Source organism: Callospermophilus lateralis, chromosome 2 (assembly GCF_048772815.1).
Source record: "Callospermophilus lateralis isolate mCalLat2 chromosome 2, mCalLat2.hap1, whole genome shotgun sequence".
NCBI classification, from domain to species: Eukaryota; Metazoa; Chordata; class Mammalia; order Rodentia; family Sciuridae; genus Callospermophilus; species Callospermophilus lateralis.
The window spans coordinates 179,153,838-179,170,568 of record NC_135306.1 but is presented as its reverse complement, the minus strand read 5'-3'; the positions used below and the strand labels follow the sequence as shown (position 1 = coordinate 179,170,568).

Sequence of the window (16,731 nt, the reverse complement as noted above, 5' to 3'; positions counted from 1 at the left end):
CATACATAATATCCCATGTCTATATATATATTACACATACATATATATAACATACACCTATTTCTGAGATTTTTAAAAATCCATTTCTTGCTTGAAAATTCTTTAGGACAGAGGCTTTCTGGCTTATATACTAAAACTATTACAATGGTTAAATATTACATTGATGACATGATGTGCACTGAAGATATACAATGTTTGTACCATTGGGGCATGGTGGACAGTTAAGAGCACAGGCTTTAGAATAAAACAAATTTGGATTTAGGTGTCACTTTTGTTAGTTATTGGTTCTCTGACTTTGGGTAAATTAAGTTGCTTAGTCTCTCTGAACTGTAAGTTTCCTTACTTGTAAAATGTAGATAATAATGGTATCTGGTAAGTTGTGAGATCTATTAAATAATACCTATAAAACAATTGCATTATTCCTAGGATCCTGTTAAACACTTAATGAAACTATTTTTTATTAATTATAATTATCAGAATTCCTGAATACATTTTAACATTCTACTGTAACCCTGCACACTGAGTCAGAAGATCTATATTTAATTCTGGTAACCATAGATGAGCAACTTTGGGAAGTTTAAGTAATTTCTCATATTTCTTTACTAAAATATGTATAATATTTATCTGCAAGGGTTTCTATGAGGATAAAATAATAATTAAATATGGTAATGAATGTGAAAGCATACAATACAATGCCCTGAACAAATGAAATACATGTTTTTAAGAAATTTATTATAAAGTTAATTTAAAAAAAGTAATTTATCAAATATTTATGGAATACCTATTACAAATGTTCAGGATTTAGTTGCAGACAACACAGCTAAATGTCCCTAATTTTTGTGGAGTTAATATTTTACTGATGAGGTTGAGGAAATAAATGAAGTGAAACAATTATAGCAATATGTAAATGTTACACCAAGAATTAAAACAGGGTATGTGATTGTAACTTAATACTTCAGATGGGTAAATTGTCTCTAAAGAAGAGAATCAAATGACACAAAAGGCCTGGAAAGGATTAAAGCAAACATTTGCTGTGCAAAGATGCTTAGGCAATGACTAAACTAGGAATGTTTTGGATAAAAAAGTATCCTTAAAGTTACATATACCACAAAGTTCAAAGATACCTTATTAAGCATTAGTATGCAGGTATGTTGAAGGATATACTAACAGAATATATGTTCTTATCTACTAGGAACTCAACATTACGTTTAGGTGAGGAAATGGGACAGCTCTGATTTGCCATCATTTTGTTTTCTTTTTCTATCTTCCTTAGAAACATAAATGACACACTGTGAAAGGAACTGCTTGAGAGTATCATATAAACTGGTAAACTCTGCTTCAGTAGTTCTACAAATGCTTTAAGAAAATCCTTAAAGTACTGCCATGTAATTTTCCCAAGCCAAACCACAGAGCATATACATAAACATTCATGACTTCAAAATTTAAGAAAGAGGAGAAATTTTTTTGTCTCTGCATCTTTAGATAATACTGAGTTTATATCATCCTGGTTTCAAAGTTTTGATAACTGCACTGAAGGTACCATAATATCTGAGAAATGCATGAACTAAAGACAATTAACAGGATTAAAAATATTTGATTTCTGCTTTGTGCAATTGTCTTGTTGTTCAAACATATTATGCTTTCCTTAAATTTCCCTAGTAAAATGTACTTATGAATTAATATAATAAATAGTGCAAGGCATAACATTAGATCTTAAGTTCAATTTATAAAATGAAGACTTTTATATAATGTTGTTTATAGTCAAGATATTTTAATAATATTTCTCAAAGAAATACAATTCATTTCATGTAATTAATTGCAAGTTTAACACATTAGGTGTTGATGACTAAACAGAAGATTTTATAATAGGCAAACATGAATTGAATCTTCCTTGCCAAATGAAGCAATGATGTTATGCCAGCCGAACATCATGTGAAATGAACACAAAAGCAAACAGGCCTTGTGCTGCCCGAGGGAAAGTCAGCAAGATGGCAGTTTCAATCATTCGGAATAATACTAAAGCAGCCTTAGGCTTTTCTCAGAATGGAAACATGTCACTATTACTGCACTATTTCAACAAATCAGAATGCAGAGAGAAGAACACTTATGCAATCACATTCTGGAAGGGCACTTTACTCAACATTTAAGTGGAAAACAATTATAAAGAAATTTCAGAAAAATTGTCAGTGAACATAAATGACTCAGGGAAAAATGTTTTTTTTTTTTCTTTCAATAGGCTTAATAGATTTTTAAAAAGCTCACCACTTAGAAACAATTTCCTTTTACAGTCTCCTTAAGGAACTGTTAATGTAAAGATAAACTTAGATGAAATGGTAAGTGAAAAGTTTAGTACTCAGGCTGCTGGTAAGAAATACTCATTATTCACCAATAAAATACTATTACTCTGGAAGGTTTGATCAAAAGGAGTAAGTTTTCACAACATTTATATAGGAAGTTAAAAAAATACTTCAAATATTTTGGGAAATTACCTAATCAGTATACTTTTAGCATATGTCTAGTCATGTAGCCATCTTTGGTCAATCATCAAAAAATCAAAGGCAAATTGGCATGACTCAACTCTAACTTTAATACCGCATGATTGTGTCGTGTAAGCTTGTTTTGTGTGAGAGTTGCTGTGGTTTTAGCAGAGAGATTAACAACCGGACCTAAGCTGGCCTCCAAACCTTGCCCTGCTGATGCCTCAAGCTCTTTGAAGTCTGACCATCATACCTGGCAAAACAACAGTGGGAACTAGGATGGTGTCAGATCTAATCAAATTGTTCGCTGCAGCATAGCTAACTATGGGGTTCACTAATTGGCCCAATTGCGGATTATACCTTTTGCTACAGATTCAAGACAATAATTTAGTTAAATGATGTTTTTTTTTTCCTTATCTCTTCTAATTAAGATTCCAAAGTGGGAAGAAATAGGATTAGACAGTCTCAAAACTGTGTTCCCCTTAAGGTGGTATGCACTTTTGATAGGTTCACTATGGAATGTAAAATATATAGGATACTGCTATATGTCTCTCTCAGGAACTAAAGTATGAATGGGCATAGTAATATAATAAATATTAAAATGTGAACAGATAGGAAATTACATTTGATTGTTGAAGAATGTTCATTTATGTTTCACAAAAATGTATAGACGCCTATTATGTTGAACTTTGATTTTTTATATTTATTTTTGGCTAACTGGAATAAAAACTAAAACATAAAAAGAAAGCAATATTTCTGATGGGCATCATTATCAGACAAAGTATATTAGACTATATGGCCCATGATGGTCCTACTTATAATAAGGCTTCTAAGTCTGACATTTAGTTTTCCATTATTTTACTTAGTGACATAACTGTGAATTGACAAGCAAATTAACTCTTCCTCTCCCCATCTCTAGATATACTAAACATATATTCACCCTCTTACTTCTCATTTAAAAATTGGAAAGACTGTTGAAAATAAATGTAGAGAAGAAAGTAAACCTAAGATTAAAGTATAAGCAACAACTCAATTTGCTAAGCATTTTCATAGTGTTTAGTAGTTTACAAGAATTTATACTTTTCCAAAATGTAAACATTTCAAATAATTCTGTAGTCATATGAAGTTATGTGATAGCATCAAAGAAAAGCTAATTCATACCAGTGTCACCCATGATTCTGGTCTTAATACTTAAGAAAAAAATTCCTGGTGATTGGAATGGTACTGAGATCTGTATTCTGCATAAAGTACAACGTATCATACGACCACCCTGAAAAAACTTGGTACACTTTGACATTCTCTGCTCTCAATATTCATTTAGTCTACAAGACCCACATAGGCATTATTTATGATACTTACTACTTCTAGGACAATTCAAGACTGAATATTGTTAATCCGTATACTGTAAGTTTTTAGTAAATGATATATATCTTGTACTTTTTGGCATATCCCAGTGATCGTACTCTGACTTGAACTTAAAAACACTGATTCTTATAGCTGAAAAACTTTCCCATAAGTAGAAACCCTCTTTGTAATAAACTTATAGATGTTGCAACTAATAATACATTATCATTCACATTAGAAAATTATATTCATAGAAAGTAGAAGCTCAAAACACAACATCAAAATAACAAAATAATATTAAATGCAAGTGAAAATTCTGCTTTTATATAATCAAATAACAGCCATATTTCAAATTCTACCAAATCTTACTTGTTTATGTATTATAAGTATATCATAATTATAATGTAAGAAAAAATTAGCTTATAATAATCATATTAAAGAAGCAAAATAATCACAGAAACTAAAATAATGCAAGTTTAAGCCATTAATTTCACCTCAGAAATGAAACTATATACCAAGTAGTAACTGTGAAGGAGTATGCATGGGTCACTTAACCAGTGGCGCTTATATAATATTTACAGCTGCATTATTTGGTTAAAATCCCTATTTATAATTTCTCTATAGTGTGTATATTTCAACAAAGATTGTACACCTGCTTGTAAATGATCCTATTCTTAGTTCTTTGGTGAATACTTACCTAGAATACATACTAGGATTTTAGTGTTATTAGTATACATATGATTATGCTATGGTTTTTATAGATGGGGCTAATTTACACAGTTTTATAGTTATAGGTGTCAGCAATAATTTATTGTGGTTAGATAAATGTTTCCACTTTTCTGGATAATACCAATTCATACTCCAAGAAGGAAAAAAATATTCTTTTGACTTCTCCAAATCACTCAAATAAATTAGAGACTATTAAAGTTGTTTTATCTGCTAAAAGACCTTAGTAGTTGTTAGTAAAAAATATTAATCAGTTTTCATACATAAAAAGGGCAATGACTAAATAAAAAAGTACCCTAAAAATATGGATAAGGGTGTTGGCCTGTTTCTTTTGTTCTGTATCTCAAACTATGTTCCTTTTTGAGACCATGTGAAGAAGAATTAATTTCAATATGTAACAAATCTGCCAACATGAAAACAGAAAAGCTATTTTTACTTTACCTGCCAAAGCATCACCTTTTGCTTCTGAAAGAAGACTCAAATATAATGTCTGGTATATTATAGTCTCAGATTTTACAAACTAGTATGAAATTATGTTTTTAAAGCATCAGGCTATTGAAAAAAATTGATTTGATGTATATACTAAAACATTGGCACACAATTGATGATTTTTTATCCTAATAAAGGAATCCTTGAACTAATTACTTTCAGGTAATGTCTACTTTTGTTTCTAGTTTCTGTAATATATCCCTAAAGACTTGCTATCTGTTTGGGTATGCATTTTATAATGCATAATGCTGTACTTAAAGCACTTAATTTTAGATAAACTACATGCTTTTATTCTGTTTGAATTACACCTACATGTACTTAGGTTTGTTAGATTCTTTATATTTTTCTAATAACCAAATTTAATATTATAGCATAAGTAAATAAGTTATTTAGAATGGGTTTCACCTATATTTCTATTAAGAAAACCTAAAATTCTTTTCTGATTAGGTTATAAGCCAAAAGGCAAAGGATCTGATCAATTGTTTTGAATATTCACTTCTTAAAAAACAATGTTTTAAATATTGCTTCCAAAGCACAGGTGACCAATTATAATGGCTCTCTGAATTTAGTAAAGTGAGAAGAAGAAAAAAGAAAATAGGAATGGAAACCTGTGTGGTTAATAAAAGATCTCTCAACAGCTCTAATGGTAAAGTGCAGTCTCTAGTAGAACCTAGTTATTCAAAGAAGAGGTTCCACTTGACATTATGTAAGTCCATCACTTCTCTTCCTTCCTAACCTCCCAACCCTCCAAAAAAAAAAAAAAAAAAAAAAAAAGAAAGAGGAAGAGAGATTATGATTCATATACTGTACTTCTTTAATCTTTGAGCACAATAATTGTTTTCATTGGGGAATCACCTTGCTTAATTTTGATAATAATAGAAATGATACCTGGATTTGGTTGACAGAATTTTGATTTTGGGGAAAAGGGTGCAATTTACATCTTTCATTTAAAATATAAACTCCACTTAAAAGAAAATGATAAGTCTGCTTTCCTTGGAACAATAAACTATAAATTTATAGCTCTAAAGTTTTAAGCAATATAATGGTAAATTACTCAGTATTCTATTAGAAAAGTTGAAACAATGTTTGAACAATTACAGTGTTGGGTTCCATTTCAATGGTTTCTTTTGAGAACTAAAGCAAATTAGCTCAAGAATCACTATTTCTACACTCTCCCTCTTTTGGCTTTAAGTGGCTTTTGAAGGGAGTGTCCCCAGATGAGAAACTTCTAACACTCCTGCAGAGATGACCTGCTTGAAGAACTGGCTGCCTGATTAACTATTAACTGCTCTCAATAGGATTAGATAATTAAGGACATTGATGACCATTAATTAGGAGGAGGGCACATTAATTTGTCACTGGATAGGGCCTTTACAATGATTTATAGGTTAGTGCTACTTGCAAATGGAAAGGGAAAAAGAAAAAGAGAGAGAACCATTAAGTTACCTTATCAAGTGGCCAGCTTAAAGAGGGCAGAGGGTCAAAAAAGGGCCAAAGTGGTCACTTAAGGGTGAAGTCCCAAACACCAAAGCAGTGCCAAGCCACATTGACCATCATTTGGTGATGAAGTTAAAAATATGCTAATTTATTGGTGGCAATTCTCTCTTTTTATGGTTTCAAGCAGTTAAGACAAGTGGCCTGCTTAAGAGCTTTTCATTTGAAAAGAGATTAAACAAAATGGTTTGTCAAGGCTGCTAGGCTGTTTTATGTCTTTGTTAAAAAAAAAATTGCACTATACTGATAACTATCACATCACCCAAAAGCCATCTCTCTCTAAGCATTTACTTCGTTAATAAAAACATCAACTCTAATTGCTTAATAGTTCTATGTTCATTTGCTCTTTAGCAAGATTAAGTTGAAATAAATCTTTTGTGCTACTACTTTCTGTCATCATTGCTTGCATAAAGGTCACAAAAAAAGTTTTTAAGTGTTGTAGAAAATTTGCTTAAAGCCAGTAGTGTAAATTATACTTTAATTCAGCATGTAAAGTGAAAGGTAATTTCACTAACAGTAAAGAAAAATGCTTTTAGAATATAGATAAGAATTCTCTTTCTTATCCATACACAATGTGAGTAGTATTCACATTCCACACACAAGTAGCACAGCTCATTAACATTTAATTAAATATGCCTTTGAAAGCCTTGGAAATATACATATCATATTTATCATGTAAGTTTGGAGCTTACTTTTAACAGACATGTAAAACAAAATCACTTTTGCTATACTCTAATGATACATCATTAAAATAAAAGGATAGTAAACTATTTTGTTACATCAAAATAACTTAATATTTAACATGAAACATATCTTAAAAATGTTATTAAAGTGTAAAAATAATTTAAAAAAAGGAGGAGGATATCATTTACCTCAAGACTGTGAACTAAAATATAAAAAATTTCTCTTACCTCAATGGTGAATAGCTTCCTTTTTAATTTAAAAGCTAAGTCTTTGACATCTGATTCATCACAAATCAAGTTATTAAGCCGAGGAATTTGCCGAATATGAATCAAACCTTATAGAAAAGAAATTAAAAGAAAAAAAATTTAAAAACTGTCACCAGATGCATAAATTAAAGAGTCTTACAGCAGAATCCTGTAAATTTACACACAAGCATCCTCCCCTTTTAAAACTGGAGCTTACTACCAGGAGCAATGAAGCAAATGGTGTGATTATACTCAAGTAATCAAGCAGAATAAGATAAACAGAAATCCTTGTGCGAGGAAAACTAATTGCACTTTGGTACAGAAGTACAGATGTAAAGAGGGATCTTAATACTTGTCAAAACTACAGCCGGTTTGTGTGTGATTTTCTCTTGTATTTACAGTAAGCAAATATGGCTATCACCTTGCATGCTGCCCACGGCACCACTGAGTGATCTTTATTTTATTAAATGCACCAGTAAGCAGCCAGCAAAACAAGGCTTATGGGTTACTGATAACCAGTGAAGCACTAATAAAAAGTATTTCGTTTTGTACCTCATTAATGACTTGAACAAACCATTGAAGAAAACTACATTTCAGAACATACTCTAGGATCAAACATTAACCCCTATACCATCCCAAGACACTCATTTCTGTGGCATGTTAGACCTTTATGTGACTGTTATAAGCTTTGCAACAGTGCTAGGTAAACCGTGAGCTTTGGCTTCTTGTCAGCAGAAATACTTGCTAATTTTTTCTGACAAGGGAATTGGATGGCTTTTGTGCAGCCTAATGTAGTTTCTGACTAAACTAGGGGTCATTTCCCACAGATGAAGACATGGAAGATTCTTCAGTGCATCTTTCTGCCTGACTCAGTTCATATTTAAAAATCACCATCCCAAGGACAGTGATGCCTGAATTTGGGGGTGGCAGTGAGGCAAATTCTAGATTTAAACAAATAGATAAATATTATTTATTGAACCACTTCTCCAGTACAAGGTTTTATGTGTGTATTTGAATGAATTATAATGTATTAGTTTTAGTTAGAAAGGGTTGACCTCCAGATGCTTAACCTCATAAACAACCCCTTCAGAAGTAACTGATTAAAATATCTTACTGAATTTTTCAAACTTAAAAACAATTTAAAAGATGTTATTAAGAAAATAGCCTTTAGCTACAAGTTAAAAATATACATAGCAATTTAGTAAAATACACTATTAGAAATAAGCACACCATACTTTTATTTACACATTTCTAATTTTAATTTACATGTGCTTGTTTAGCTATTAAAATAGGAAAACTTACAGAATGAATTATTTTATCATCAGATCTTTCTTATTAACAGAAATTTTATTAGTCATCAGAAATACTCATTTAAATACTTTGTGGGGAATAATGTATCAATTCAGAGATTTCAGTACAAAAAATACAGCCTTTCAATGAAATGTTTCAATCAAACTAATTTTTTATTATAAAATACAATTTCAATAAATTCACAAGCTAATAATACTCATAAATCATAACAAATTAAAACTAGTCAAATCTTAATAGATTTCTTCCTATAATAATGAAATTTATATATTAAATGCATCATAAATAAGTTTAATCTGGGCATATGCCATATGCATATAAATAAACAAGAGGCAAATTATCTTACAGTAGCTTTTGTTCACACATTACATTTTCCAGCTTTAAAAAATACCTGATTAGGGCTGGGATTGTGACTCAGTGGCAGAGTGCTTGCCTCACATGTAGGAGACATTGGGTTCGATCCTCAGCACCACAAAAAAATAAATAAATAAAATAAAGGTATTTGTCTATCTACAACTATTTTTTTTTTAAAAATACCTGATTATTAGTTTATGTTATTTTATTACATTTTAAAAGGGTGTATGCTGAGTCCTTAAAGCACTAGTCAATTATATAAACTATCTTAAAATTTTTAATACATTTTTGGAGACTCTAGCATGTTGGTTTCAACAAAAAACTTCCACTATCTGACAAAATCAAAATTGTAGATTTTAAATAAACTAGTGAGGCTATATAGTAGAGGTTTCTATGGAAATACAGCAGTTCCACAATAATAATAGCAATACTTTATATATATATTTAGAGTATATAAATAAGTAAAAATCTGTTATTCACTACATTTTATATTGATTTGAGACCCAAGACACACATAACTACTTAACTTTAATATTAAATGGTTCTGTATAAAAATCTTTATAAAAAAATTCCTCACCTAACCAAATGATTAAAATATAGGGGCTGGGGTGTAGCTCAGTGGAAGAGAGAACACTTAGCATGCACAAAGCCCTGGGTTTAACCCCTAGCTCCAAAAACAAAAAATAAAACAAAAGTTTTAAAAATAGTTTGATGAATTCACCTGTTCTTATACCAAAATGGTAATACAGCCGGGCGTGGTGGTGCACGCTTGAAATCCCAGTGCCTTGGGAGGCTGAGGCAGGAGGATTATAAGTTCAAACCCAGCCCTAGCAATTTAGCAAGGCCTTAAGTAACTCAGTGAGACCTGTCTTTAAATAAAATACAAAATAGGGCTGGGGATGTGGCTCAGTGGTTGAGTGTCCCTGAGTTCAATTCCCAGTACCACTCCCCACCAAAAAAACCCGAAGTGGTAATACAGTATTATCTTCTTACACACCGCTAAGCTTTGTAAAGTATAAACTGCTAAACTGAGTTGTTACAGTTATTTGAATGCCTGGGACCAGAAGTGTTTCAGATTTTGGAGCATTTCAGATTTTGGACTTTTGGCTCAGAGATACTTCAGTTGTTAATTAGAATTAACATATTTATTTGGAACATGGCTAATTAGTATGAATGATATCATGGCAACTTTAAGCCACTGAAACAATGAAATGTTAGTATCTAAGAGATGCTTTAAACCTTGGGTTTGACTCCTTTCAAATAGTTTTCATAGTCTCTAGACTTACTGTGGTTTGATGACAAGTTGCCATGGAGGATTTGCCAATATTTAGTAGCTATATTAAAAAAGAAAATTCATGCTACTTTATAGTAGATATTCTGACTGAACAGGAGAATTCTTCCAGGTACTCTAGAAGCATCCAGGACATGCTCTTCTCATTAAAAAGGTGCTGCTTACCATGATAATCTTTATATAATGGGTTGGTTTCTCTCTCAGAACCAATAAAAGATTCCAGACCAACCACTGTATCTGACAAGTTTGTAACACGGGAAATAATTGCTTTATTCTGTAAAACAAAGAAATGAAACATTCATTTTATGCTTAAACATGTAAAACTTACATAGTGCCACAATGCCAACTCAATGATAAATTGTTGTGGAGACAGAATGTCAACATAGAGAAATAAATTAAAAATTAAAACTACTTTAGGCTAAAAAGTGGACCAAAATATGCTCTTAATTAAAAACTCTGACCCAGATAGGTATGCTATTCTAATTTGAAGAACTGAGAGTAAAACATAAATTGATAGAAAACATAAATTAAAAATTGTTTATTTGTTTTAAGGGCAGGGGTACTTTTATTCTCATATACTGTTATTTTTCAAATTATTTCACCCAGTGTCCTTTGGAAAATCTGGCAGACAATAGGATTCAGAAACAGTAGATAGCACAGTATAAAGTATTAAGGCAAGAGTCCCCTGTCGGCTGTCAGCTGGGATTAGGTTTCAGTCCTATATAACAGCTGAGGTTCTCTGTGACATATTAGAAATATGGAAGGGTCCAGCTAAGAGGCTGCAACATGGCTAGCTCTGGAGTCTTCTGTTTTCTCTTTCCAGATGCTGTCATTTGGCTCTGGGATAACAATAAAGGCAAAGAAAAGATGGTAGGTGACTAGCATTTAGACCTACAGCCTACTCATTCTTTCCCAGTATGACTGCAGATGAAATATTGCTAAACCATATATCTTGAGAAATCTTGCATTTTACAAGATTAAAATAATACATTAATATGTTTCTAAATATAGTATGGATCAGTCAGTAAGCAGTAAATGTTCCTAAAATAACCAGAAATTCATGGCTATACAAATAAAGTCATCAAATACCCAGCAGGATTTTAAAAAACATTATTTTGTTTAATGGAAATCCAGTATTCCTTCTAGCTCTGTTGGTGTAATAGTTCAGAAAATGATGATTATGTGCTATATCACCTTAGAAAAATATTTAGTATAAAAAATCTATATATACATTGATGTATGTGAAATTCTGTAATTTTGAAATTCCTATTTTATAAATTGGTAATGTCAACCAGTTAGCAATGAGCTTTCAAGAAAAGAATGGGAAATGTAAAACAATCAAGAAAATTTATCAGTTTCATGCTATATCCTCTTTTGGAGAAAAGGTCAAATATAATAAAAGATTTTCATTTTCTGAAAACACAAATGACTACTGAGTTTACTGGTATTCCTGTTTCTTAACTCCCTTTAAAAGGATTGTATAAGAATGCAAAATAAAAGGAGGAAGGTCAATGCTACCTGACTTAGTATGAAATGCAGAGTAGTCTGTGTCACCAAACATTTTGTTTGAATGATGACTAACTACACACCTAGAGCAGTATTTGAAACTCCTCGTTAGGAAGAAACGGGTGTTACATGAAGAAAGTTTTGGACCTTGAACCGGTGTTCTTAAAAAGGACCATTAAAATAATTTTTCTTAATCATCTTTAATACTTTCAATCATGTGGGCACACGAAGTAGAAAAACAAACATGACTTGGAAATGCTATTTTTTTCTAAGGCAATTTTTCATTCAATGGTGAGAAAATAATCCAGATTGATTCCTTACTTTCAGTTCTGTGCCACAGGGGATAGTCTTACTCCAGGAATAACAGGGGCTTCAGAGGCCATAAACATGTTCCTCTCAATATTTCTTTAGCCAAAGACCATTATATCAAACTCATCCAGGTTGGGTTTCAGCCAGTTATTCTTCACCCAAACAAAAATGTCTGCCAGACATTCCAACAGCTGGGAGACAGTTCACAATGAGTCAACTTGAAAATGATTCATTGTGCTGAGTACTGAACAATGTTGGGGTGGGGGTGGGGTGTGGCTGGGTTGGTAGTAAAGGGTGAGAACAAGTGGGAGATGAAGAAAAACCATGTGGTTTCCCCATCAAGAAGAATCTTGGATAATAACCAGCAGAATATTATCATTTTATTTTTAGTATAAATTCAACTGTGAAGAGTACTCCTGTTATGGACCCTCAGATGATCAAGCACTTACAAAGGCTACTGACAATATTTCTTAATCAAAAAGGTCAGATTTACTTTTATCTATAAAGAAAAGACTAAACCTTTGTGTCTAAATATCTGAATATAAAATAGTAAAAAACATTTTTTTTTTTTTTTTTTAGAACTATGCTAGATTTCAGTGATATCAACTAGGGCCTTCTCAACTATATGAATAATAGTTGTAATACTTTATAAATATAAAGTATAATGGGATTGATATCCATCCTAGTAGTATATAAGCAAGGTACTGTGTATTTAAATGGCTAACCTGACATTTGTTTCTTTCATTTATGCCTAAAATTAATAAACTATTAACATCTTGTAATATTTATCTGCTTTGTAAGTCTTTTTAAGAGAGTCTGTGGGTGATAAAACATCAACTATACACTTTGAAGAAGAAAACAAATGAATTCCAGATTTGAAAGGCATGTACAACCTAGAGTTCAAAATGTCTCAGAAACTCATTCATGTTTTATTTATTATATTTCAGATTCATATCATAGTTATTAACTACAAACTAAATTCTATTTTAAAAGCCTTCATGTAGTTTTAGAACAAGACAAACTTTTAATCATGCTATTATCATAAAATAATTTACCCTTAACAGTAACTTTATTGTTTTCTGCATAGTTATTTTGCAATACAGTTTATACAATGTGGCCAGACAGATTAATTGTGAAAATTGTGCAGGAATCTGAAACACATTTATAGAATAAAAAGCAAAGGAAATTAAAAATTAAATAAATGTAACTATGACATTTAAGTTTACTGATTCAGATAATCTTAATTTTTATGATAAATTCACTCAAACTTCTAGTTATTTATAGGAACCCAAAAGATATCTGGGTACGTAAATGTACATTTTTTAAGTTAAAAAATATATTACAGATAACTTCTGTATGTCCAAGATTCATAAGGAATATGGTCTATTAATATAATCCTACCTTAAAACCATTCTTGTCAAAAGGTCTCAAATCATAATATAAACACTAAATGGGCCTCTAAATAAATAAAGAAAGGTAAATTTATGTAAATGAATCTAAAATTAACAACTTAAGAAAATCCTTAAAATCATAATAATTATAATACAGTTTAGTAGGAATACATTGTGGATAACATTTTGTCAAAATATAACCAGTAGTGTTAAGAAAGCTTTAGCATAATGATTGGAGCAGAGGCCTTGGAAACTGGAACTTCTATCTTTTCACCCTAACAGCTTCTAAGTGTTTTTATGTTATTAGTAAAGATGCAAAACCTCTCTGGTCTTAAGTATATAGTTGGAAATGAAGAAGTAAAGGCATTTGTTCATTGATTAATCAAACATAAATCTGAACATAATTTTTCAATAACTTTGAAATTTATAGTTTCTAATAAAGAACATTTGAGTAAGGACATTCAAAATTCACTACTATGAACAAAATAATGGTTATAGTACATGTGTGACAAAATGACATCACCCAAGTATATACAATGATATTGCCACCCTTCCTCCTTGCCCATCTGGATATGGGATGACTCAAAAATCCTTCTTATACTAGACAAATATCCCTTTGCTCCTGGTGAAAGTTGTCAGCTCTGGATAGTAGCCAAGACATGACTAGGAGGGAAGCCAGAAGAGAAGAGAGCCAGTGTCCAGGAGTTTTAAGAGTTTGTTGGCAATCTCAAAGAGCATTGTAATAAGTTACATAAAAGGCTCTTAAACTTTTCTCTTGCAGTGTAATTCCTTAATTAATTAAATTTAAAATATGTCAAATGTTGTTGTAAATAACATAGCAAATCAGATAGTCCGGTCTTTTACTATTTTTTAAAAAATTACGATTTCATTTTCAAAAATAACATTGAGATTTTGTTTTTATTATTTCCTGTTTGCTATTATGGAATGTTAACAGTTTTATTTAGGGTACCCTAAATCCATTAAATATATTTTAAGTTAAGGAAGATTAATTTAATGTTTCCTTTCGATTCAAAAGTTTGTAAAACTAAACTAAAAATATTGTTAAGAGATAAAAATTTCACTACGATCATATAAAACTCACACCATTTTCTAAAAAAGTTGTTGGCATTATCAAGGAACAATGATAATATTTCAACCCTGAATATTTCTTTATTTTCTTGGACTTAATAATCTTAACAATATAAAAGATATAATTTGTACCAATACAAATTACATTTCTGGGAAATATTTTTAAAAGAATATTAAAAATCAATTAACCAATAATTGAATTATTAAGGGGCTTAAGAGGAATAAATCAATCAACGAAAGCATTTATGCTATGCCTCAAATGAGAATAGATTCTTAGGTTTCTTAATTTATACTATTTAAGAAAGAGAAAACACAATGTGAAAGAAGAGCTTCCATTTGAGCATGGTACAAACATCAGATGTGGATGAAAGTACTATTAAGTTATAGTTAGACAGTTAAAGAAACATTTAAGTTACTTTATGTTTGACCTTAGTACATGATATGAGGTGTACGTGTTGGAGATCCTCACAAGCAAGTATGGTAGACTCAAGAGCTCACTTTATGACATTTCCTTGTCATGAAATCCAAAAAATAAACTTGGATCAAAAGACAAATCTAAAGTACTTAATGAGGTATTTGCTTTTCCATGCTTATTAAGTTCTCTATTCTATTGAAACCAAGAATAAAATAATAAAATCATACTGTGTTAACTTTTCAAAAACTTGTTTCATCTTTCCCAGAGTTGTTGCCTTACTTCTGTGAATTAGATCTGTATTTTACTGAAAATATTTGATACTGGGTAAATAATTCTGTTCATGATTAATTTTAGCTTAATAAAGAATAAAATTTTATCAGATAAGATTATACTATTGCATATTTGTAATAAAAATTAATATGAGTATTAGATTAAAACTTTCCAGATTTAATACTGAAATTTATTCAAACTCAGCTAATTTTAGATTATGGATAAACTTTGTAAATTAAAAAATTCTAAATACAACTCTCTGGTGGCAATCTCACATAATGATATTCATTCAGGGAAATCATAAAACAAACACTTTGGGTTTTTTCCTGCTAAAGCTTAAAACATATCCATGAGGAGCTAAGGGCAAATATACTTAACTTCAAAGATTAAGTTGCTGAATATGTTGTAATTTATTAGGAATAAGCAATGGAGCCACATCTTTTTGTGTTTTCTTTCTATTTAAATACTTGGTAATTTAAATTTTGGTCTGAAAATATTGGTTCTTAACAACTGTTTTTTTTTTTTTTAAGAATACATGCCTTTATTTTTAGAAACATAAATATTGCATATTTCGCAGAGTATCTATTTATATCATTTGATTCTTTTTCAATAAATTATTCTATAAAACGTTTAAAAACTTTGCATATTCTGAAAACAGAAATGGGATGAGCAAAATAATATGATGAATAAGCTGAATAAAATAATGGCATAATATTCAAAATTTATTTTAGGCCTTTTTTTACAAATTTACATAACTTAGTTCACATTATAGAAACCATTCACAGAGAAATTTGCTTGTATTTTATCCTTAAAATATTTTATGAGTAATCTCTAAATCAGAAATTTTTATCTTAATACTTTATACTTAAAATTCATAAGATGAAATTCAGATGTCCAAAGCTTACACCCTGACTGGAAAAAAAATGCTAATATCCAAATATCAAACAGGGCATCCAGCTGATGTTTCTGATATGGTGGCAGGTTAAAGATACTAAAGTTTAAAATCAGCTTAGAATAATCCCATATTGAGTATAAAATGATAGCCTGTCATCAGGAACAGGCAGACAGAGCCAGGTCCAGATGGGAGACTGGCTGGGAAAAAGGCTGAGGCAGGTGGGAAAATGATGGGAACCTGACGGAAGACAGGACTACTCCCTCTGCTGGCAATGTCCTCACCTGCTTGAATTTTTAACTAATGACTAGCTTTTCTTTAATTATTTAAGATATAACCAATAAATTATGTAAGGTGTCCCTCTTTCACTCTGCCGTTCTACACTTGCACATTTTCAAACTCATGGTATCATATTTTCATCACATTAATTTGTCAGATATATAAGGA

At 30.8% G+C, this 16,731-nt stretch overlaps 1 protein-coding gene across 1 annotated transcript in view; it reads right to left on the bottom strand.

Moving 5' to 3' along the window:
- Positions 1-16,731, bottom strand: part of Elp4 (elongator acetyltransferase complex subunit 4) — a 258,524-nt gene that overhangs the window by 118,960 nt on the left and 122,833 nt on the right. The window contains exons 8-9 of the mRNA XM_076844298.2: positions 10,578-10,686; positions 7,442-7,548 (exon numbers count right to left, since the gene is read on the bottom strand). Of these exons, the coding sequence (XP_076700413.2) occupies positions 7,442-7,548; positions 10,578-10,686 (216 nt within the window). The remainder of the gene's footprint in view (positions 1-7,441; positions 7,549-10,577; positions 10,687-16,731) is intronic.